Source organism: Erithacus rubecula, assembly GCF_903797595.1.
Source record: "Erithacus rubecula genome assembly, chromosome: 9".
Taxonomy (NCBI): Eukaryota; Metazoa; Chordata; class Aves; order Passeriformes; family Muscicapidae; genus Erithacus; species Erithacus rubecula.
This window is the reverse complement of record NC_136660.1, coordinates 30,048,665-30,072,648: the sequence shown is the minus strand read 5'-3', so window position 1 is coordinate 30,072,648 and position 23,984 is coordinate 30,048,665. Positions and strand designations below refer to the sequence as shown.

General features: G+C 40.2%; 1 protein-coding gene across 4 annotated transcripts; it reads right to left on the bottom strand.

Moving 5' to 3' along the window:
• Positions 1–2,348: 2,348 nt before the first annotated feature.
• On the bottom strand, positions 2,349–23,958 carry SEC23IP (SEC23 interacting protein). Of its 4 annotated transcripts, XR_013775029.1 has the most exons (20): positions 23,775–23,958; positions 19,851–20,374; positions 18,364–18,553; positions 17,742–17,935; positions 17,390–17,479; positions 16,111–16,231; positions 15,694–15,783; positions 14,932–15,073; positions 13,503–13,711; positions 12,789–12,907; positions 12,054–12,224; positions 11,587–11,682; positions 11,203–11,409; positions 10,904–11,059; positions 10,245–10,347; positions 9,172–9,357; positions 8,575–8,737; positions 6,581–6,681; positions 2,896–4,395; positions 2,349–2,406 (listed from the first exon to the last, which is right to left on the bottom strand). XR_013775029.1 is itself a non-coding variant. In XM_079312086.1 (19 exons), the coding sequence occupies exons 1-18, from the start codon at positions 23,902–23,904 to the stop codon at positions 6,600–6,602; spliced, it is 2,973 nt and encodes a 990-aa protein (XP_079168212.1). In that variant the 5' UTR covers positions 23,905–23,958; the 3' UTR covers positions 2,349–4,395; positions 6,581–6,599. The 4 variants fall into 4 exon arrangements, 3 of the variants coding, with proteins under 3 accessions (XP_079168212.1, XP_079168213.1, XP_079168214.1); XM_079312086.1 differs by having other exon boundaries at positions 2,349–4,395; XM_079312087.1 differs by lacking the exons at positions 2,349–2,406; positions 2,896–4,395 and adding an exon at positions 5,693–5,762.
• Positions 23,959–23,984: the final 26 nt, after the last annotated feature.

The window sequence follows — 23,984 nt, the reverse complement described above, 5'->3', positions numbered from 1 at the left end:
CTTCTCACTACACTCAAGTGAGCTCCTGGTTTCTGAATAAACCCTGTCCTACTCATACACTCAGAGCAGTCTCAAGCATAAACATTGCTTTGGTTGTACTCATGAGGCCATTTTAACAAGATTCCATTAAAAGTTATTTGAACTGGTTTTTGGCAGAAAGTGAGCTACAAGGTCAACTGCTTGATTTGTTCTCCTTTTAGGCTTAGATGCTCTCTATAACCATCTTTTAAATAGACACACTTCACTTTTGATTGTCTGGATTTATATGGATCTGGAGCTGGTTTATAGACATATAAAAGATGTTTCTTTTACAGTCTCCATATGTAAAGGAAGCCTGAGAATCCTGTGTTTTAAAAGCCATCAAGCTGAAAGCACCACTCCTCCTGCACTTTGGGGAACTGCATTTTTCATTTAAGAGGGTGCATTAGGTAGTTCTCTGCTTTCCAATCTGCTCAGCTGAGTGCCAGGAGCAAACCCTGTACTTGTGGTCACCTCTGCTCAGGTTACTGAAAATTTCCACTGTGAGAAAAAAAAGACAAATACTTTGGGATCTGCAACAGAGGGCAGAGCAGTTTATGTTTTTCTGTCCATAGGTCGCTTTGCAGTTAGGAATAAACCCCAAAAGGAGGAGCTGGGTGATGGCTGTGCTGCTGCTCAGGCTGCAGAAATGGGGGCTGTCCAGCAGGAAAGCAGCTCTGCAGGGACAGCCTGTGTCCTGGTGAGTGCAGGCTACACCCACATTCATCCTTTTCTTCAGCTCTTTGATCACACAGCCAAAGAACACAAGGTTCCCATGTTTGCTGGTCAAACCCCACATGCCCATTGCTCCCTGAGGCACCCAGGAGCTGTGTGGGACCCAGAGCCATCCCTTCACCCCACCCCTGTCACCACAGCAAAGTGGGAACTCTCTAGAGATCCCTGGTAAATCTGCACCTGAAGCAAATAAACACCCCCTCAGTGGCTCTGTGGAAATGCCCTGCAGCCTGCCTGGAATCATATTTACACTGCAGGGGTTCCATCAGCCTTTGGGAAGTTACTCCCGATTTACAGTTATGAAAATCAAGTCTAGAGCCAAGCTCAGAGTTCAAGAGTTGCTGTTAGAACGGTGTGAAAAAAACCCTCAGACTGCTCCCATTAAATGTAAGTAGTTGCAAGTGATCCCACCATTTGGATTAAGCCCAGGTTTGCCAAGAGCACTGAAATAGAACAGGCATGTGAAATAATATTTCCCATTATTAAACAGAAATTAATGGGATTTACTATTTCAACTCTGGGGAACACACCCCAATTCAACCAGATGATTAAAAATAAAAGTCCATTAATACAGCTCTTCTCCAATCCCTGCTCCTGTTTCAAGATCCAGTCTCCACCAGCAGCATCTTGGCACTGATAATTTTGTAGGAAATATGAAATGCTATATTTTATTATTCATCATATCTTAAAAAAAATCACAGGCAGGGAGAAATCAGGGAGAATATTATTATGGGAATAGCATTTTAGACATAGTTTGTAAAAGGTTTGTCATATTGCAGGCACACAATTAGAAATATTAATTAAACATTAATTGGGAAAGGACCAAGGACAACTCCAGCACAGTTGCTGGAAATTTTCTGAGCTATGCAAGGCATGTCCCAGCACCAGGAGGAATTCTTTGACTATGCTGTTTTTACAAAGAGCTGTGCAAGGAGGTGTTCCCAAAGGACAGGAACATTCCTACTGGCAGAAGCAGGAGTCCTGGAACAGAGGGAGGGAAGCAGTGGAGAAAAAGTTTTCCAAAAGAAAAAGTTTTCAACAAAAAATTCACTTCTGTCCAAATCAGAATTTTTTGGAAAGGTATAGGGATTTCTTTCTCAGATTTTTTTTCTTGGAATTAATTAATAAAAATTTCCACCTCCTTTCCTGTCCAACTAGACCCTGTTCCATAGATATTTTGATTTTTAAAAAAAATCTTCTGGACAATCTTTTTTTTTTTCTTTTTTTTTTCTTTTTTTTTTTATGCTTACAGTCACTTCAGCACAGATGAAAATGTAGCAGGGAAAACTTTAAATTTATTAAAGTGTAATTAACCTTATCTGTTTAATTATGCATTATAATACATGAAAAATTAATCAAAATTTACTGGATATAGTGGAAGCTGTGCAGTGTATGATGTGTGTTGAAGATTTCTGCTGAGGAAGCAGAGTATTCATTTGTAGCAGATTTAAAATCACTCCATAAACTCTATTTTAATTTGTTTTATATAACCATAGCTTGCATTCATTTTTCCTTCCTTTATGTCTATACTTCCATTTGCTTTTAAGATGTAAGAATGGCTTGTTACTGTAGTTGCATCCCATTTTTTGTTTCTATAACTAGGACTAATTTTTATACCATACTCCCAAACCAATTTCTGCACTCCAGATGCTCCTCATTCCTGCAGAATCCTCCTGTTCCCTCTGCCATTGCAAAGGCAGCTCCTTGCCAGGGTCCTCTCACACATCCATCAAATCTGACTGTTCTTGGTGCTGCTGTCCCCTCCCAAGGGGATGTGTCAAAGCCCAGCACCTTCTTAAAATGCTACTTTAAGCAAACTCATCAGATTGCTCAGTGTGGCACAGAGTTAATAAATACAAGTGTATATAACCCTCCACTCTGATATTTAACATGAAAATGAGGCCAGTGGTCATGGGGGTTTGTTGTATATATATATATATATATATAATTTTTAAAAATCTGTATTCTAACTAACAAAGGACATTGTAAAACTTTAAAAAATTCTGTCTGAGAGGGTAATTTATAAAGATACAGTTATCTGTTTAGGATAAAAAGTTTGCTTTGGCAAACTTGCTCCCAGAGCAAGAAGGATTTTGGAAAGCCTGTTCAGTGGGAAGCCCCAAGACTCAGGCAAGGAGATGCCAAGGGAAGTGTTGGGTCCTGAGAAGCCAAACAGGAAAATCTTGTCCTCAGCATCAAATGTCAGTACTAAAGAAGACAGAGATGTTATTCTTGAAGATGCAGAGAAAGGACAAAAGGCCACAGATATGAGCTCCATCCAGAAAATTTCAACTGTGTATTAGGAAATAAATGGCAATCCTAGTAGTCAAACATTACAACAAGGCCAGAGAGGCAAAGGATCTCCAGCCTTGAAAAAGGCCCTAAGCAGGGAAGTTGGACTAAGCAACCCTCCAAGCTATTTTTTGTGATTAAATAAAAACCTTGTTGTAAAGGCCCACTGGAAGTAAGATAATTTTAATTACAGCCATCAGTTTATATACACAATAATGTGTATTTTACATATGTCAAGGAAAGAAAACCATACTGCATTTCCAAATCTGTTTACTGCAATAACAGAGGCAAATAGTCAGGAATAAGGTTAAGCCACTAGTATTAAGAAAAGCCACAATGTGGGTGTAAACTGAAGTCAGAGGAAAGCTACAACAGCTCAGTATGAAGACATGAATTCCAAGAGTTTCACAATACCTAACTCACCTCAACCTCACTACATGAAAATGGAGTCTGGATTGCAGGGCTGGATCTAGATTATTACCTAGCACCCATAAGTTTCAGGTTCCTATTTACAGTAACTGTTCTGAGATGTTAGACTGCAAGGTCAAGGTAAGTGTTTTAGTTCTCACAACTGCAACCGAATTTCACTAAAATTGCCTTAATTAACTTAGAATACTCTGTGATTCTATAATTACCAGATCAAAATGTCATTTTAAATCGTTCCTCCTTTCAGGATATGTGAACACTGAACTAGCTGTAACTAACTTCTAATATCTTCAAAGTCAAAGGTTCATTTTTACTTTAAAAAAAAGCCATAATAAAACTCTTAACAGAGGCTTAAAAAGGTCTTTATAAAATAATCTCCATCACACTTACAATAGTAAGAAAATGACTCTGGTTGCTAGTTTTTATTAAATCTGAACTGGTTTGTGTAATCTGTATTAAAGATGGTTATAATCAGAGTTCACATTTCATTTCTTAAAGGTGGACAAACAAATGTACCAAGAAAAGTAGATTATTGCTGTTTCACATCAAGTCCTTTCTACTAAGGACATGCTGCCTTGGTAGGCAAAGCATGTCTGGCAGCCAGCTGAGACAGGAGAGTTGAAGGAGAGAAGTTATGATTTGCATGCCAAAAAAACCTTCTTCAATCACCTTTTATTTGGCAATGGGAGAATTGAAGTGATTTAAGATCAAAAGTGTGTCATTCCATCCATCTCCTGAATGACAGTGCCGATCATCTCATAACTTAAGTTTGCTTGAAGTGACACAAGAAGGTAGAATCCCAGCAAGTTCTGGACTGGCAGGAAAAAAAACTTCTGATGCTTATCCTGTCACATATGCAACTATGAAAATACCAGATGTTCTTCAGAGGGTTCTTCACCAGGTCTGCTGGAGCAATGGCTATGGCTGTGCAGAGAGAACAGAACATGGACATATTGGAAATAGGAAATCTACCAGGTTTTCTATTCCTGCAGCAATACTAATCAAATATGCCACCATTCAATTTCAAGGGGGTTCAAAAAGATCTAAAAATCCATACACGTTTTTAATCAAACTTTTCATACACTAAGCCTCTGAAATGTACATTCTGTGGACACAAATTGCCAATTACAACTGCAAACAGAGAAAAGCTGACAACAACTGCTAATAGGGTGTCATTCATTAAACATTTTAACCAGCTGTTAAGATTCTTTAGCTTTTGGTAATAAATTATCCTGGTGAGGATGGTGATAGTTTGTATGTCCACAGTCTAATCTGCTGGTGCACATTTTTCCATTGTTTACATGAAACCTTACACTCCTGTTTCACAAAGAGCAGCTTCAAGATGGTCTAGAAGGGCTAAATCAAGTCAGTCATACAAAATAAAATGGATGCTGCTGTCAGAGGCACTACTGGATAATTAACTTCACACCACCACCTTTCAAGTTTGAAAGTTTTAAAAGAATAGGAAAAAAAAGAGAAAAAACCCACAACTGCTAACAGTGGGGCAGAAGTTTCCACTTTAGTACTTCCAGATTCCTTGTGATGTGGTAATATTTTGCACAGCACATGTAAAGACATTTATTGTCCTATAGAAAAGATCCTGGTCTCGTGGTGTGTATCCTTCCCAAGACATCACTTCAGTGCACTCTGCCCTCCCATCTAAGCCTCTGGTATCTGAATCCCAGTCTCAAACACTGCCCAGTCAAGCCAGTGCTGAGGGACATTCTGAGGAATTCCTGATGGAATTACAGACTTCGCTGACTGTGCTTTGCTGTGTGACATCCTGCTAAGCTGTCCCCCAACTGTGTAGTTCTCAGTGAAAAAAACACAATTATCCCAGTGTCTGCTGCAGCTGAGCAACAAGCTCTGCACTGATAAATCATCACAGCCCATTCCCCCCTGTAATGAGGCTAAAGGCATTTCCTTTGCAATGAGATTCATATGATTTCAACCACAGCCATTCTAAAGAAATCGAAGTACAGAAAAAATTCTGCAACTGTGACTTGAGACTCTGCATAAGCCCTTGTGATGACTGATACACCACTGTCAGAGCTGTGCACTCAGCTGGTGTCTTTTTCCTTTTACTTCTCCATGCTTTAAAGAAATGCATTTGATCAGCCTTGACATTTTATTTTTAAAAAGCTGCTATCAACTGACCATCAGAAGCATTCTGTTACAAAAGAGTACTCAAACTGTATGGTAGCAATGAAAGATACCTAAAATCTTCCTCTGAAATGTCAAGCATTTCTCTTCATGCTGGGTATTTATGTACCTTGACATTATCAGCTCTTCTGGAAATGGAGAAATACATCAGAAACTATCTTGTATGATTCCAAAAAGGCAAGGTGCATATTATTTCTTCCTTGCCTCTCAAAAGAAAGTATTTTATTTTCTGCAACATCCAGTCATGTAAATTGGTACAATACAGATCCTCAGTTTGGAAACCTACATCTTAAAATAAAAATACCTGCAAGAATATTTCAGCTCTAAGATACTCAATTATAATGTGTATTTAATTTTGTTTAAAGCAAACTTACATGCTGTGTCATTTCACTTGTTCTACTGAAATACTTAATGTATACAAAGATAATAAAATACTGACCTATGTAAGGGTCTCATTAATTTATCAATAGCAATGTTTAACACCTTCTTAGGAGACAAACAGCTTTTTGCTGGCAAATGTGAACCATTGGTCAACCAATCCAAAATGGAATTACAGCAGTGAAACACTGTTGGGGTTCTTTAATCTACTGCACTGCAAATAAAGTTTCATCACATGATTTCAGCAAATTTTCCTATTCATGAACATTCACTGAACAAAAGAACTGAGAGAGAAGAAGAAGAATAAAGAGATCATACTTTGTTGTATTTGTAGTGGCAATTATTATCCAGTACCAAAAGCACTAACAGCAGATATCTTCTGGGAATGAAATTAAGAATTCAAAGGCTTCCCCTGCATTCAAGTTTAGAAATTTGTTTTGCAATCAAAATGACATTTTATGGCTGTTTGCTTCATAATTTAAATTTCAGAGGAGAAAGGGAAAGTAAAGACATCTAAAGTGCAGCTGAACTTGATATGAGCACAGAAGTTACATTAGAGCAAACTTACAAATTCATGTTTTTGTACATCAATGCTGTGGCTGCTCAGAATTGATATTCATGGTCCTGTATATCTCTTTGAGAAACAGCAAGGCAGTGTCTTCAGATCCCCTATGAAGAATGAAATAAATTAAACAAAAGGAAAAAAGAGAAGGAAAAAAAAAAGAAGTTAGTTCAGTATCGTCCATCTTCTATTTCTCCTAAGTCACATTCCATCCTATTTCAGCTCTCTAAAAAGTTTGCACAACCTCTTGGCCTGGTATTTATTTTTCATGAAGATGGCCTGACCTCTACCAACTTCCTTCAAGCTGTAATTCTACACAAGTTCTGAATTAGTTCTGCTATCAACCCTAGCCTATGTATTCACCTTTCATCCTGTCCTCCCTAACTTCCTAAGCTGCAATCCAAATCCCCTCCTCCATCCACTTCTTTGACCTTACTTCTTTGTCTTAATCTCAAATAATGTACCACTTTTTGTCCTGAATACATTCCATGCCTCATTCTACTCATTCTGTCCCACTCCATTAATTAGCCCAGTTCTAGCAGCAATATTCTAATTCTTCTCTAACTGGCAGGTCCTTAACTGTAAATAGACTATGTTAAATACCCATAGTCTTCCTCTCTTCCTTACCACTAAAGTGTTAGATAGCTCTCAAATAATTTAAAGATTAATTTCATTCAAGTGCCATGTTTAGAGTGGCTGTCTTTGCAAAAATCAAACCTTTGGGCTAGCTGAATTTAAAGTTAACATGAATAGACTTAATTTTTTTCTTCATGTATAAAATGCTATTTAAACACACACAAACAATACCAACATAAAAATAATTGTGTTAAACAGGCAAATTTTCACAAAGTTCCAGAGATGCAGGAATTGTTAGATGGGTGCAGTTTCCTGTGGTTTTTAAAACAAGCTATATAGGGAGCCAGTAAAGGAGATTTAGATGGTCAGAACTGTGATCCTCCAAATGTGAGGAACATAACATGCAAGCTAAGGGACTACATGTATTTTCCACAATTCAGCACAGACATTACTTGATGGTCTCTGCATTAAATAAGCAGCAAACAAGCAAGAAGAAGATTCAACACACAAGCTCTAATCTCTCTATCACTCAGAGCATTTCATTTAATGCTTTTCCCACTACTCCTTAGGGAAAAAAAATGCTCTTCTCTTTGGGTCATTAATCACTGTGCTTATCTTCCTCACTCGAATGACAAAACCAGCTACAAATACAAAGTTTTTAAAGTCCTGGCAGTGATGGGCTGCCACCCTGTGGAAGGAATTGCCATCGCTTCAGCCCTGCCTGTGGATCGACACTGCCACCAGCGGGTGACAATGACAGAGCTCAGGGCTCACGGCAGCCCCGGTAACCCCTCCCCTGGCAGGGGCTGAGCTTCCCCGGGGAAGTGATGATGGCTCTAATGGGACCCCTCAGGTAATGCCTTCAGAGCTGTATTTGAACCTCTGGAAAAATGCCTGCTGAAAATTGCATACCGAAAATCAAAACCTACAGAAAGAAATTGGAGCACTCCTTGTCAAGCACCTGCTGAACTCAAAATGAGAGACCAGTCACTCCTCCCTCACCAACACCACTTTGCACAGCTCACAGCTGACACCCAAGGTTGGCTGTTACACACCAAGGTGTGGTGTTAAATATAGTTCACACATCCTTTGCTCTGCCAGAAGATGCAATAAAATTTTACCACTTACTGGTAAAAGTTTTATTTGAAAAACTACAGCAGTGAAAATGCTTCCAGAGCTCTCCTTGTTTTGAAAATGACAGTAGCTGAAAATGTGTTTGGAGTGTCCAAGGTTGAGAGAACAGTGTGGAATGTCTTTATTGCAAACAGATTTGTTCACTGTGCACTAACACAGGATTTTACTTTGAAACTGGATTATCAAATGGTGATATCAAAGCCCAACACTCTGAGCCTGACAGTCCTGCACAATCCCATATACAGTGTACTTTAGGCAGTGCTTCTGGAACCACAGATGTTTGCCCTTACCAGTAGCACAGGTGGCTCTGCAAAGCAAACAGGTACTCATTGAAGCTTTCGATTGGTTTCTCTTGTAGAACATAATCAATGCGACGCCCTCCGTTTAGCATCCCAACCTTCACTGAAACATCTTCATCTTTTGGAGGGTCTGGACTTTCAGTGATCTTCTCAGCTAAAATCAAAGAGTTTCAGATTTAAACTATTTTCAAGCACAGCCTGCTTGACTATATTTAAGAAATATTACCCATTTTTCCTGCTGTAATTTCCAAGTGTTTGTGATAAGACAATAGTAACAACCCAGCATGGTTCAGAAAGGTTACTGAACTATAAGCTTACTTCTTTCCTAGAAGTTTAAATAGTTTTAAGAAAGAACTGCTGAGTGATCTCTCCCTGAACTCACTCCAACCCACAAAGCTTTCATTGCAATTTCTTTCCCAAACCCAGCTGAGAAGGAGAGTGACAGAGCAGCTTTGGTGGGAACCTGGCATTTAGGAGAGACCTCCTTAACAGAGTCAGGAAAATCAATAGCAAACAGTCACTGGGATACTCATGTCAACTTATTTGAGACAAGTAAGTTACAGAAAAGCCAATAATGTGTCCACATACCTTCCACCACCTGCTTTTCTTCCTCCTCTTTAATTTGGTTAGCTACTTTCTCCAGTTCTGCTTGCAGCTGGGTTGAAGATGTATGAGCACGTGCAAATTCATTAAGGGTCTGCCATGCACTCTTCAAAGAGCTAATAAAGCCCTGCTTCAGATCAGATCCCATACGAGACAGAGAGTCTTTCAGCTCTGAGAAAGAAAATAAAACAAATTAAAAATTTAATTCAGGAGGATTTCAAATTACCAACTAAAACCAGAATGTTGTTCTATTCAATGAACATCCCAATTACCAGGGGAAACAGGCTTGCTATGTCAAAATTTGTGTTTCTTGCTTCTCTATTCAATTTTAGAAGATTAGCTGAAAAGCAATTAATACACAATTGACTTCTTACTGAATGGGTCAATGAATCTACCTACATCAAAGTAAACACAGTAAGGAGAAATAGACCATATTTTTCTCCTTTTGGAGAGCTGTAACCTCAAACAAGTAGTCTAGCAAAGCAAACTCACTCTAATGGACAATCCAAAGAACAGGTGCTGCAGAATCTCTCCAAGTGCCTGAAGAGAGGATTTCAGGAGGGCTCTGAACTTGCACAACAGCAAAATTGACTTTCCTTATTAGATGTGCAAAACTTAAATAGACCACCTTGGTCTGAGCACCCATGAACAACAAAATCAGTCCCTGCCCTCCAATGGCTACAGCACCTCCTTTACCCTCAGGGTTTCCAACACTGAACACACTCTGGTTAAACACACCATGGTGGCCATTAGGGACACCAATAAATTTAGTTTCTGCTCCACAGCTTCTTAGAAATGAAGGTGATCAGGCAAGGTACAGCAATTTTTTAATTGAACTTTGGGAATAAGAAGGTTAAATCTGGAGGAAATGTGATTACTATTTTTGAATTAAATTGCGAATGCCCAGCTTATGGGGCTGTGTGGAATTGCCTCTGGTTTAGAAAAAATATGGAGTCAGATATCCAGGGATATTAATTAGTCTCTTAAAATCTTACAGTATTCTAATGCATCAGATGAGCAAATGAATAGGATCCATATGAAGTAAGTTTTCTTTTTACCCAGATGAAGTCTTTTTCTGCCTTTATGATGTGGAATGAGAACTGGTTTTAAATCCATGTCTTCAATGATCATTGGTTCTAACCTGTAGGCTACTGGATCAAGCTGTTAAGAGATAACACATTAACATTTAGTTATCTTTAAAATTATTCTAATTATCATATTTCAGTTAAAAAATCCCTATTTATGGTTTATAAACAACCATTTTTGAGTTCTGCACTATTTGAATTTACAGAAATTCAGTTCATGACATATTAAGCAGGGTCATTAACTACTTTGGTCTTTCTCCTACAGAAGGAGATTCTAATGAGGAAACACAAGAGCAGGATTTCCTTGCACTCAATCTCTATCAGCATTGAATTGTTAAACAAAATGAGACAGAGAAGAACAAACACTGCATGTAAAAATACAAATATTGCACAAAAATCTAAAAGAGTGGCTTCATATTAATGAAAAAACCCAAACAACCCCCCCAAAAAAAAACTTCTTTAATTTAGAAAATAAACAAGGCAAATATTATCAAAACAAGCCATGCCTGGAAGTGTTTTGGGAAATGTACATACAGGAACAAGAGGTGTAATGCTCAGAAGGTAAAACAGTATTCTGCCTTTTTTGTCATCTACATCAACTAAAATCAAATCTCCAAAGCACTGCTACTCACTGGGTGATAGATATTGAAGAACCCCTTGCAGGTAGGGAGCCTGTAGTTTTCATCAATCTTCTCCACACCCCTCACAGTAAGGAACACACCAATAGGGGAACCAAGAGCAAAGAAAATATCTGGTTCAAAGTCCAGTGCACTGTAAACCACAGAAACCTACCAGACAGAAATCAGACATATCATCTCTCAAAACTGTCAGCTTCACAGGAAGTAGCAAAAGGTCATCAACATATAGTGAAAATAGAGGATTGATCAAATCCTTTAAATTGTTCAAATCATTTAGATCTACACAGTCTCACCTGGCCAGTTCCAACTTCAAAGTACTCATAGTCAATGTTCACAGAAGACACAGATGCACCAACTGGGAGCCTCCTCTTTGAGTTCATTTGACCAGACTCTGAAGGTGAGACAGAAGAAACTGCCTCTTTTGATTTCTGGGTGTCTTCTTGAGTCTGGAGTGTGGCAGCCAGCACAGCTTTCTTTTCTGCTACTGCTTTCTTCTGTTCCTTTTGAGAAAAGTTTTTAAGTCAGGGAGGAAAAAAAGTTAATTTCACAGTTGTCAAAATTCCTTTAATATATCCAGGATGCTAATAAGACTGTTCAAGAACTGAAGTTACTCCACACCAAGGAAGTTGGTTACATTTGCTGAACAACTTTTTCTTTCAATCCTGAAGTGTATTTACCTGCTTGGCAGCTCTGTCTTTTACAAAATTAGCTATTTTCTTTCTTGGTCCAAGAGGAATTCCCATCTCCTTCAGGTCATCAACTGTACACATGAGCTAAAGAAAAAAACACCAAACACACACATCAATTCTAGTAGAAAAAGTACTTACAATTTTTCTAATAAAATGAATAATTTCTTGCTGGCAACTATTTATGAATTTGTTAAGTCAACTTATAAAGCTATAGAAATTACAAACTAAAAAGATATGACACAAAGTGCCTTAATATAACTGGGAAAATGCACCACATCAAGAAAAAACACGAGTTGTCGAACATTCAGTCTTCAAGTCATGCATTGATGATCTTATCTTTGCAACTGCTCTCATGGCCACAGAACTGAAAGGAAAAACAAAACAAGAACAAGAAAACCCAAATATAACCCCCCCATACCCTGGCAACCCCTACAAGTCAAGTGCACATTTTGTACCAGAGACTCCATGTCGATGCGCTCCTTCTCAAAGGTGCTCATGTACTCTGACAAACTGAGCATTTCCAGAGTCTTCTGCAGAGTAGGAACATCTTCCTCTGCTTCTGCCTCACAGAGGTCATCAGCAGAAGTAGCAATGGAGGAGCCCAAGGAACTGGTATCTTCAGTCATCTCAACAAAACAGCACAGAAAAACAATCACACCCTCTAACAGTGGAAAACCAGTAAGCAGCAAGCAAAACCAAGTTTAGCTACTTTCTCTTAAAAACATTATCAAGCCATCTCTGTAAATATATATCCATTTTTAATGAAGCAGGATACAGATTTTCAACTAAAATAGATTTGCAAAATAAGTATTTAACAATTACTATAAGACAAAGCACTCAAAAATGCTTCCTTTTATTCCTCAAACTGGTCACCATTTCTAATCTAAACAGATTCTGCCCCTTTTATACATCTCCCCCACAACTTGGATACTGTTAGACCAATTTACATGTTCACAAGGGTCAGAGCTGATGTTCACCATCAAATCTCACTACTGGCCTAGTTGGAACTTAAGAGAGATCTAATTAATTTGTCCTGAGAAATGACAATATTAACAAAACAACCATTAACATGTCTCAATGTACAATCAAAACCCACAAACTTTGCTCAGATAATAAATTCTGAAAAGTTAATAAAAAAATGACTGAAAATATCAGATCTATTGGCCTGGAAAGACCAGCATGCAAATTACCTGCTTATCATGAACAGCCACATCCTTCACATTCCCATTAACACCAGAGAATGGTCCAGAATTTACTGATGAAGTCAAGTCCTTCTGGTTAGACAATATGTCAAATAGAATTAAGGAACCTGCAAAGAGAAATTGGAGTTGATTTGGGAAAAATATCAGGTTTTCCTGTCCCTCAATTTTGAGCAAAACTTACATGCAATAGCAATGTCACAGTATAGTTTGATCAAAAGAGATGGCTGAATTAAAGCACTCTTATATTAACTTGAACATAATCACTCTTAGCTAAAAGCAACCCCTTTTCTTCCCTGTTCATGCTTTATGTAGTTGCCATGACGAAACTGATTTTCCTTAAACACCTGAGACTGCTTGATGAACTGGAGGAAAAGTTCCAGTCCAAACCAACACTTACTCCATCTTCCAAAAAATGATTGTACTTTTACTAAGTGGGGGTTCTCAAACACAGGCATCACCCACCTAACAAGTCACCAGATAATGTGTGAATTTTCAAACACAGATTAGACACTAAATTTTCATGACAGAAAGTCCTAACTTCCTCTCAAAACCTGATGAAACTCAGCTGTTGAGGGAGCTTGTCAGCCTTTTTCTGAAAAACATCCATGCCCCAACAGCTAATTTGAGTTGTATGCATAACAAAGGGGCCATTTTCCTTGAAGGAAGAACTGATTTGGGATAAAAGCAGCATTCCTGAATCACCTAAGCTGTGGCCAGCCACAGAGACTCCCCCTTTGAAGTCGGGGTTGCGGCTCATGAAGAGCGCGAACAGGCGGTTCATTTCCATGCCCACTTTATCCACGATGGTCTGGCAGTAGGTGGGGCTGTTGTAGAACAGGATGTCGAGCAGCGTCTCGTTGGTGAAGTGCCTCAGGCGACCGATGCTCGGCAAAGTGATTTTCTTTATGTTCCTGGTAGCACAGAATCGTTAAAAGCATGAAAGGCTTTACAGAAACACTCGAAATTAATGCAATGTAAATGCTACAGAAAGGGTCTCTAAAGAGATTTTAAAAACCCATACAGCCTTCTGGCCTCGTTGCATATTCACACATTAATGCTACCTGATGATTGTAATATTTAAGAAACATACAGCTCCTTTTTTTTTTCTCTCCAGGCTGAAGGGATGCCTGAAATAGTTTCTTCTCTATTCCAACACTGCTCTCATAAAGTACCAGGGAAGTCTGGTGAGCAGATTGAAGTGGAAGAGAAAAAGGAACTCACATATAAAATTAGAATCATAGAATGGCAATACTCTCTTTTGGAAGAAAAAGCCTGGCATCACCATCTGCCTGCCTGGAGTCAAGACAGCTGCACTGGAATTGCTATAGACTTGAGACTGCTTGGTTTGATTAACAGAATAAGGATCCCTCTTCCTGCAGTGCTCAAACAAACCACCAAGGCTGGAGGAAAGCAGTGTGAATTTGCCTGAGCTAGAACAGTCTGAAGAACATCAACATGACTTCAAGTGGCATAAGTTGTCATCCTCACAATTTTTACCTCCCCAGCTTTGAGCAAGGGAAACAGCTTGAAATGTGAAGTCATGGCAAAGGGGTAGGCACAAACAAGAGATATTAAAACAGATTTTTAAATGCTGTAACACTCCTACCCACATATAGATACTTTGCTTCAAAAAAAGAACTCCTTAGCTCAAGTGCCAAATCAAAATTCAGGCACTCCTCTAGGACTGGACAGAGGGCTCAATGCCTTCCTCAGAAATAACTCCCAGGGTCAAACTCAATCAGACTGCAGGGAAAAAAAAAGAATAGAAAACTCTCCACTCTTAATTGTCCACACCTCATGGACAAAACATCTCCAGGCTCTCCAGCTCATACTTGTGATCATAATCTCTACACACACTCATCAAATATCATTTATTGGCTACTCTCATGCAAATCCAGTACTGAAAAGTTGTGTACATGAAAATAAACAAGAGAAATATTCCTCACACCTTTCCAGCTTTCCAAATACTCCTCAACAAAATGTCAATTAAAAAAATTCTGCAATTCTCTAACCCAGTCATACATTTACTCATCTGTCCTGCAGAGCATATGAACTGCTCTTTTTCTCCACTTCCCATAATGTGTTAAAAAGCAACTTTTAAGATGTTTTCAGCATTGAACAACAACCTCACCTGTCTACACCTGTTGCATCTCCATGCAGAGAACTGTGCCAATGAACTGGAAGGAATTCCACCCTGCTCACTTTGCCTTCCTCCAAACACTTCTTAAAGTGAGTCTGCAACAACTTCAGAGAAACAGTCCTAAAATCATCAACTGTGAAGAGAGAAACAATAATGATAGCTGCAATACTCAAGGAACACATAAACAGTCCCTCCTTCCCCTTAATTTCACAGTCAGAATACAAATGATGGAAACTGAAAACTGCAAAAATCTTTCCAAGTATTACTATTTTAACAATAACAAAGTACAAATTTTTGTTAGAGTGGATTTTCTAGCAAGCTTCTCTTTATCTCACAATGGCTGCCTGTTTACTCCATAACTGGACAGAGCTTTCTTAATTTACTCAGTTGTACCAGAGTGTATTTAAGAAACAAAAAAAAAGCAAACACAAAATCACACCACACAAAGCAAGGTCAAGCACATCCACTCATGCCACAAAAAGAAAAAAAAAAATCAACAAAGAAGCCCTTAAGCACACATCCTAAAACCCAAATCATCTTGCAAGTGTGATATTGAGTACTAGTAATAACTAAAGCTTCAAAACAGAAGACAGATCCTGCCTTTGGAAAATAAATGAAAAAACTGAACTTCTTAACATTAGAGACTTTTCTTTAAAAAAAAAATTATAAAGACATGCTTATCTGAATATGAGCTAGAGAGGGTAGCTCATTTATACAGCAAGAATACAACTCATTATACAAGCCCAAACTTACCACATTCAACAATGCTTCTAAACCTCAAGTCACATACAGGACCTATGCCATGAACCATAAATACCAGATGGTCAATTTGGGACATTTCACCTGTAGAAAAAAAAATGGAAAATATTCAGAGTACCAATATGTATTGCAGGAGTGAAGTTCAGAGTCTAGCAAGTATAATACACATTTGTTTTATAGTCTATTACATAACATGGTTCAGGACATTATAGAGCTCACAGGAGTCCTTTGATTAAAACTCCCCAAAACCAGATAACCTCATCAAGCAGCTAAGACAAAGGAATAACTTTAATCTTTAGAGTCCAGGACACACAGCACACAGCCACTCCACCACTATTGTCCAGCTTCTTCACAGATCCAAACTGACTGCTCCCAGTGCAGACCCAAGACACCAAGAATCTCATCACCTACCATCAGGAATCTCATCATGGTCATCATCAATCCCACGTTTCACTACCCTTGGCCTTGCCTGCCCATCTTGAGTGGTGCCCCATTCATCTGGTGCTGCAGAAGGCTGGAACTGAACTATGACCTGCAACAAATACAGTTGTATTTATATTTCCAACCACAGAAAACACTCATGAATCATACTGTTAGTCTGAAAGCACCACATGGTTGAACATATCTAACATATCTTTTGATTGCTTTACCTTGCATCTGAAAATCAAATGTTTTCTTCCACAAAATCCTCATTAGTGTGAAAAGCAAACAGATGACTCAAAGTAACCACTAGGTGAAGAAGCTGGGCCTGCTCAGTGGTTCTGAACCATTTTAGCTCCTCAGCCAAGCATTATTCAAGCTCCTCCTTCCTAGACTCCAGTATCCATTCTTCCTTACCAGATTACTGCTAAGTGAGGAAATTAAATGCCACCTGATTTACAATAACTCTATCACAAGGAGAAAATGGGAAAACAAAGGGCAGTGCTTTACAGGGAATGATAACATCTGAAGTAGTCCAGAAACTCTAAAAAGTGAGGAAATTCAGTAGTTCAGTTGTTTATAGGACTTACTGAACTCGTAAATATGACAGTAAGTGGTTTAAATATTCCTTCTCTAGATTTTTACTGGACAGAATTCCCTAACCAGGATTATTAAACACTTTAAGTAGGAGCAACCATGATCCTTTTTGGGCCTTGGATCGTTCTGTGTATTAATTACTGCATCTGTGATAAGTGAAGAGTTAACAGCACTGATCAATAAGGCTGAAGTCCATGTTTTAATCACATGAAACTGTTCACAGAGTATTTAGAGTAACTTTCAAAGCTTGTCCTGCTCTACTTTCTTATGGTCTGAAAAGAAGCAGAAACCTTCTCACACCTTAAAGAAACTATTTAGCTAGATTAATGCTCTTCTCCACATGAAAGCCCTTTGTTTTAATGATCTTTCATTTGGTACAGACTGAGGTTAAACTAATTCAAATTTCTTACCATATGCTGCCAGTTATGCTAGCCAAAATATTTACTATGCAAACCCTTATTCTCTCAAGGTTTCAGAAAGCATTGTCTTTCAACAACATAACAGCACATTGAAGCAAGCACAAGTTTAGTGTTCATCTTTCAAGCACACATACCCAGAACAACCAACTGGTAAGTTTCATGCAAGACTAAGACCACATTCAATTTATGCTTCCATCCATTTGCTCCCTCTCCCTTAATGAATCCTGCGAGACACAATTGCCAAAATCTATTACCTTGGGATTATGCATAACAATTGTCTCCCCATTTGGAAATTCAAGTCGCCGATGCCATTGATTTGTAGTTACAGCCCTTTTATATTCTGCCTGAAACAGTAAACAAGTTACATAAAATCAGCATGGCAACCTTCTCATGTAAGTGAGTTAAAATTTACATAATTTTCTTTATATATAAAGAGCTACACAAGCAGATTTGAGGTCCCAGCAGGAGCAATGTGGCCTTGTAGACACTCCTCTTTCCAGGATTTGCTGACGTTCCAGAAAATCTGAAAATCATCTTCACGAAACAGAACGAACCGTGTCTAAGGTGACTAATGCAACCCCTGACAAGGTGCCTGTCCTCACTGACCTCCAGTTTGTCACTGAAGTCCTCGGTGTAGGGCACGAAGCGGCTGTCCTTGTCGCCCTTGTAGAACCAGAGGCAGCGCCTCACCTCCGAGGGCTCCTCGTCCCAGTAGACGGCTCTGCGCAGGCGCTCGTACAGGAACACGTCGTAGCGCCCGCCGTCCGTGCTCAGCACCACGCTCTCGGGGTCGGGCTGGACTGGGACACACAGCCACGGCTGCTCACACACTGACACAGCCCTGCTGCCCAGCCCAGCCCCACCGCTCCTGGCAGCTGCACCAGGCACACCGTGGCACAGAAGCTTTGTAACACTGTGATGCTTTCTACAGGCTCTGCATACAACAAAAAGCTTGGAAAACCTCCTAAATACAAATACTCATTCCATGACTGCAGTTTAACAAAAATCCAAGACACAAATAACAAGCTCTATGTGAAAATCTGATAGCTATTTGGGATGGTACATTTCAACACTTACAGCATCAAGCAGTGATGACATCAGTTAAGTAAATTAAATGGCACAAACTGCATCTTCAAAACCTTACTTATTCCTACCACATACATGAGTGGCATTACCCCCATATTCTCCTTTAGTCCTTATGCTAAGGTCTGGACAAGATAGGACTTACCAGAATTATAGACTTCCTCTAGTTTTGCAGAATCCAGAATGCTGAATGGCATCCATATTTGCTTGTCCTCCACCTCCTTACAGTAGAACCAGTGGGGCTGAACTGGCTCGTATTGGTTCTGCAGCAGCATGGGAGGGGCTGGGACCAGGGGCCCTGCAGACCTGGCAGGCTGGAGCTGGGACTGTGGAAACTGCAAAGAGATGGGCTCAGCACCTCAGTCTCACAGGCCTTTTACAGCACTCTTCCACTTTATCATGTATTTGAGAACTTACACCTTCTCAAACTGAGAAAGAATGTGAATTTCACTACCACAAACAATCATGATTACCTAAATTTCCATCCTAAATTACCATCATTTAGCATCATGATTACCTAAAATCAGTGAGATTTCAAATATTCTCTTAAATTTCAAAACTTAAGCTGAACTTGTTTTTTATAACCACAAAATTTGATGTGAAAATAAAAACACATTCTTCTCATTATTTATTTACACATAATTATGCTTTTGCATATAGACTCCAAATTTTAACAAGTGGCCACTTCAGCAATAGCTCTCTTCCAGCAAAGTGACCAGAACAGGCTGATTTCAAACTCAAACGTAGCATTAGTGGCATAAGAAAAGTATTGATTTTGAAAGGGTCTACAGCCTCCATAAAGCTCATGTCATATAAAGTATACAAAACTCCTGGTCAGTACAACTAAAAGCAACTGATGTCAACAGTACCAACTGCCTTGGTTAATGATACATTTAAAGGAGGAAAAAAAGGGCACCAAAATAATGTACAATATATAAAACCCAACAAACATAAGTTCTGAAATTACATAATCTAAAACTCCAGACTGTTTAGGTTCTACTGCCTTTGCTATGTTTTGTCATAATATAACCTTCACATTCTTTATTCATGATAACAGAAATATAGCAATAGCTCAGGCAAAAAGAAAAACAGTTTTTGCTGTTTTCAAGGCAAATGTGCCAGGTTTTATTAACCCATTGGCATTCATTTAATAATACTTTTGTGAAGGTAGGAAAGAATGAAGATTATTGCTTTATATGATACAAAATCCTCAACCAATTTGTTTCAAAGTTTGATGACAATTTTAAGCAACTTAGTTTTAAAAAATTCTGGTTTCACCAACAAAACCAGCTTGAAAAGAGATTTTAGCCCATATCTTTCAAATGACTAAATGACCTGATTTAAAGCTGAGGCACAAAAAATGCAACAGCACAGCTCAGCAAACTCAAAAATGAGCAACTGGCTTTGTTTCTGATGCCCAGAGGCTCACAGAGCTACAGCCTCAGGGTACACTGACTTCAAAGATCAGGAAGTTTTCCTGCAACAACAGTTCCAAGCTACTTCTACTGAAAAGCTTTTGCTGCTATAAATGCTGCAAGACTTCTTCTGGGGCTTTTTGCAGAGAAGATAAAATACACAGTTGAAAGAGGACAGTGACTTGTTTTGCTGTGGAAGCCAAAAAGAGTCACATACCTGTGTCAGTGGCCCTGGGGGTGTCTGGTACATCTGCACAGGTGGCACAGGGGACGCTGGGGCAGGGGGGTGGCTCTGCTGCAGCTGGGGTGGGGTGAGGTAGGGGTTGGCCCTGCTGCTCAGGGTGGTGTGCCTGTAGGGGTTGTAGCCCTGCTGCTGTGGGGTCCCCGTGGGCAGGGCAGTGCTGGCAGGTGGGGGACAGCTCTGCTGAGGGGGCTGGTAAGGTGCCATTCCCACTTGGGAAGTGGGGGGTGCACTGTAAGACTGAGATTTGGGAATATGTGGTGAAAAGGCATTTTGCCCATCCTGGGAGCCAGACACGAGTGGAAGTGAAGTGGGAGTTCTGGAGAAGGCTGGAGGTCCAACAGGTGTTGAAACAGTTGTTAAAGGTGGCTGCCCAATATTCCCAAAGGGATCACTGCTGCTGGGAACTTGAGAGAAGTAGTTGAAAGTCTGTGGTGGGTTTGGGCTGGCTGATGTCTGACCCAAGAAGCTGTCCTCTTCCCCAACGTCTGCAGAATCATCTGCAGAAACAAAAGGATCACAAGAGATCTTGTGAGAGCTTCAAATCACTGTGTGGGGTCAAAATGTTCTGTAACATCATCAGGTATGGCCAAAACTGCTGGCCCCCATAAGGCTTACACATCCTTGATTCAGCACATCCTAAAATGAAACAAAAGATACCAAGTCTTCAAGAACACACAAAATGGACCATGAAAGTCACTCAGTATACACAGAAAAAAGCAACAAATATTAAATAAGAAACCAACATGTAACTGGAGTTGGGATCTTCCCAGGACAATTTGGCAGGCACTAAAATCCCTCCCAACTTTACTTACCCCTCAAATGCCAGGACAGCCTTGGTTCATATCCTTTCACAATGAAAACAGCCACTAAGCATATAACTTTATGCTCCAGTTTGTAGGCTAGAGCTTAAAAAAAATCCTAAATAGGTCAAATTTACAGGTTAAATAATCCATTCTTGCCTGCTCCTTCAGCAGAGCCCTCTCAGGGTTTCTCATCTGACTTGCAAGGTGGCCAAAACTCATGATGCCAAGGCACTTAATAAGCAGCACTTACTCCAGTTGTCCCTAAAAAACCTACTCTAGACCTGCATAAAAGCCACATCTCTGATAAAGAAAAATCAGTCCCCATTCTGCATAATTGCAAGAGAGGATTTAAAAACATGCAAGGCCATGAATGCCCTTTCACACACAGAAAAATAAAAGAGGTCCTGATCAATCACAGTTTTCTACTTTGCAGTGATCTAGGAACAAGTGGGAATAAAGGAGGCTTGTGATGATTTGAGGTCTCACAGTAAGCTCACCTAAGGCTGTGATCTCCTGAGGGAACAACACTTTGCAAGGAGACAGTGCCACTGCAGAAACCAGCAGTGTCTCACCTGCCTGGCAATCCCCAGGCTGTGGGGAGACAGCACAGAGCACCTCTGACACCACAGAGTGTCTGCAGCAGTGAGCAGCCAACAACAAATGCCTTTATCCACAGCCAACACAACTGCAATAGGGAGCATCAAGGGAGTACAGGGGAATCCATGGAGAAGACTCCCTGAGGAAGCTGCTGTCCTAATTAATTAATCATAAATAACAGCTGCCAAGATTAAAAAGAACTATTTTAAACACCTTTTATTTAGTCTGTGCAGATGGTGTCAATTTGAGGCATCACCTGCATTTATCAATTCCTCTTGCTTTCACTTCCAGCACTGACCCCACTTTGAGGAACAAACCCAAAATCTCTGTGTGTGAGCCACTGTGTGGAGAATGCTGAAACTACTTAGGCTCAAAACCACTGTGAAGTCAGGCCTGGGGATCATCTCCCACCTGCAAGCAGTAGCCATTTATACTAAATAAAAGGTCTCAGCTTGTAAACAATAAAATCCACCTTCCTTTCACATTTCATAAGCAGTGTGGGGCAGAGAGAAGCACACTGCAAGCCTCACTGCCAGCTCTCAGCTTTCCCAAACAACTGGCAGCAGAGCAGGCACTTCACCTCACCATGTCAGGCCATCACACACATGCAGCAGTGTGCTCAAGAGTTCTCAGGGCCTTTAGCAAACAAATGTTCACAAGACACCTACTGTTCTCCACTTTTAAACAGGTTTTGGAGATTTAGCCTAAGTGCAGCTTTCCTTGCAAAATGAGGTTGCCAAAAAAAAAACCCACTATACATATATATACACATATGCACATACAGTTTTCCAACACAAAATATTACTGTTCACCTTGACTTTTTCTAGTTTTGCAAGAACTGTGTTGTAAAAACAAGCAGGTCATACAAATGTAAAAAAAGGAGTGTACAGCTCTGACATGTCCTCTCCCAATGAACAGAACAGTCTTTCTTCACCTGTGCCTGTGTCAACCTCCTGCACATCCCTCCCTACACACAGAAAACCACAAATGCCATCAGTCCACGTCCTCACTGGGAACACTCCTCCCATCCTACAGTAAATATATTGGTTACATCACCCACACCTGAGCCAGAGAATGCATCTTATTGTCAAACTGCAGAGCTCAAAACACTTCTACTCACTCCTGGAGACAGATAAACAAATGAATGGCTGCACACAGCTCCCTAATGTTAGCTGTCAGGCATCAAATCCCTGGATTGACTCTTACTACATCTCACACAATTTCAAATTATTATTCCAAATACAAAATATTCTAGTCAGCAAGAAGATCCCAACAACAGCTGGCTGGACAGATGGTGAGCAGACCTGAGAGTAGAAACAGAACATTTAACAGGACATGGGCCTTACTTGGACTGACACAGAATGGGGCACAACCTCTGACACTGAAATTCAATCCAGCTGAAAATCCATGAATTCTCACCTGATCAAATTTTCAGTCACACCAGAGCATAAGATTCACCACATTAATCAAATCCCATCAGATTTTATCCCCAGCTGGCTTCAAAATGTTCAAGAGATTGCCAGGACAGTCATTTGTGTAAAGCTACCAGCCAGATCAGCATTTTAAATTGTTTTATTTTCTTAATGAAAAATCAATGTATATTTGCATTAAAAAACCTATGAGGATTGCACAATGGAATTAATCATAGACGCCACAAGTAATATTTTATTACCTTTATCCCTCCTATCAAAAAAAAATGTATTTGATCTAAAAAACTGCTTCAAAGCCATACTTGGCAAATATTTTATTAAATCTAAAGAGAAGTAGATTTCTAGCTGTATCAATACTTATTTTAGCTAAGATATAACAGTTTTGAAATGAAGTCTTGAAGACTCAGCATAGAATAGTGTGGGTTAAAAGGGACATTCAAAGGTCATTAGTCCAATCCCAACATGTACAATACAGTAAAATTTGAAATCTCTGGTTTCTAGATGCATTTCTAATGTTTTGAGCTTTAATCCCAGAAAAATCCATTCCTCTATCTGAAACTGCCTAAGCATCAGGTTTTAAATTGCACAAGCATGTGTTGGGAACACCATTAAAGCTTTAGGAGAAAAGGATATTAGAACCGGGATTAAATTAGCAAGGATATTTAAGGTGGCTGCTTAACGTGCTATTTTCAAACCGGGAAAACAGAAGATAACATGAGAGAGTAGCTTAAAAAACACGAAAGCATTAAGTACACACTGAATGGAAGCACTGACGCGTCGGTGAGCTGGAAGCACGAAGATCAGCGCCCATCCTTACACACAGCGCTAAAAACCACACTCAGAAGCACCGAGCAGGGGAAAGCAGAAGAAATTAAATGCAAGAAAGCGGAAATGTAATCGCGAGCAGTGTCTCACCGTCAGGGACACCGGGCTCGGGGAGCCCAGCGCCGGGTCGAGCCCACAGCCCCCTCGGAGCCCCGGCCCGGCTCTGAGGCTGCCCCGGCCCCACCGCCCCTTCCCGGTGTGACAGAGCCCCGCACATCCCTCCCGTCTCCCTCTCCGCGTACCGGCGGGCAGCAGCGCGGGGCCGGGCGGCGCGGGGATGAAGGGCACGTTGAAGCTGAACTCGGTGGCGGAGGAGGAGAAGAGCAGGTTGGTGCCGGTGCCGGTGCCTCCCCCGGGCTTCCCCGCCGCCATCGCCGCGCCCCGGCCACGTCCCGGCCCCGGCCCCTTCCGCCCTCACCCAAGATGGCGGCGGCGGGCGCGCGCAGCCGTGA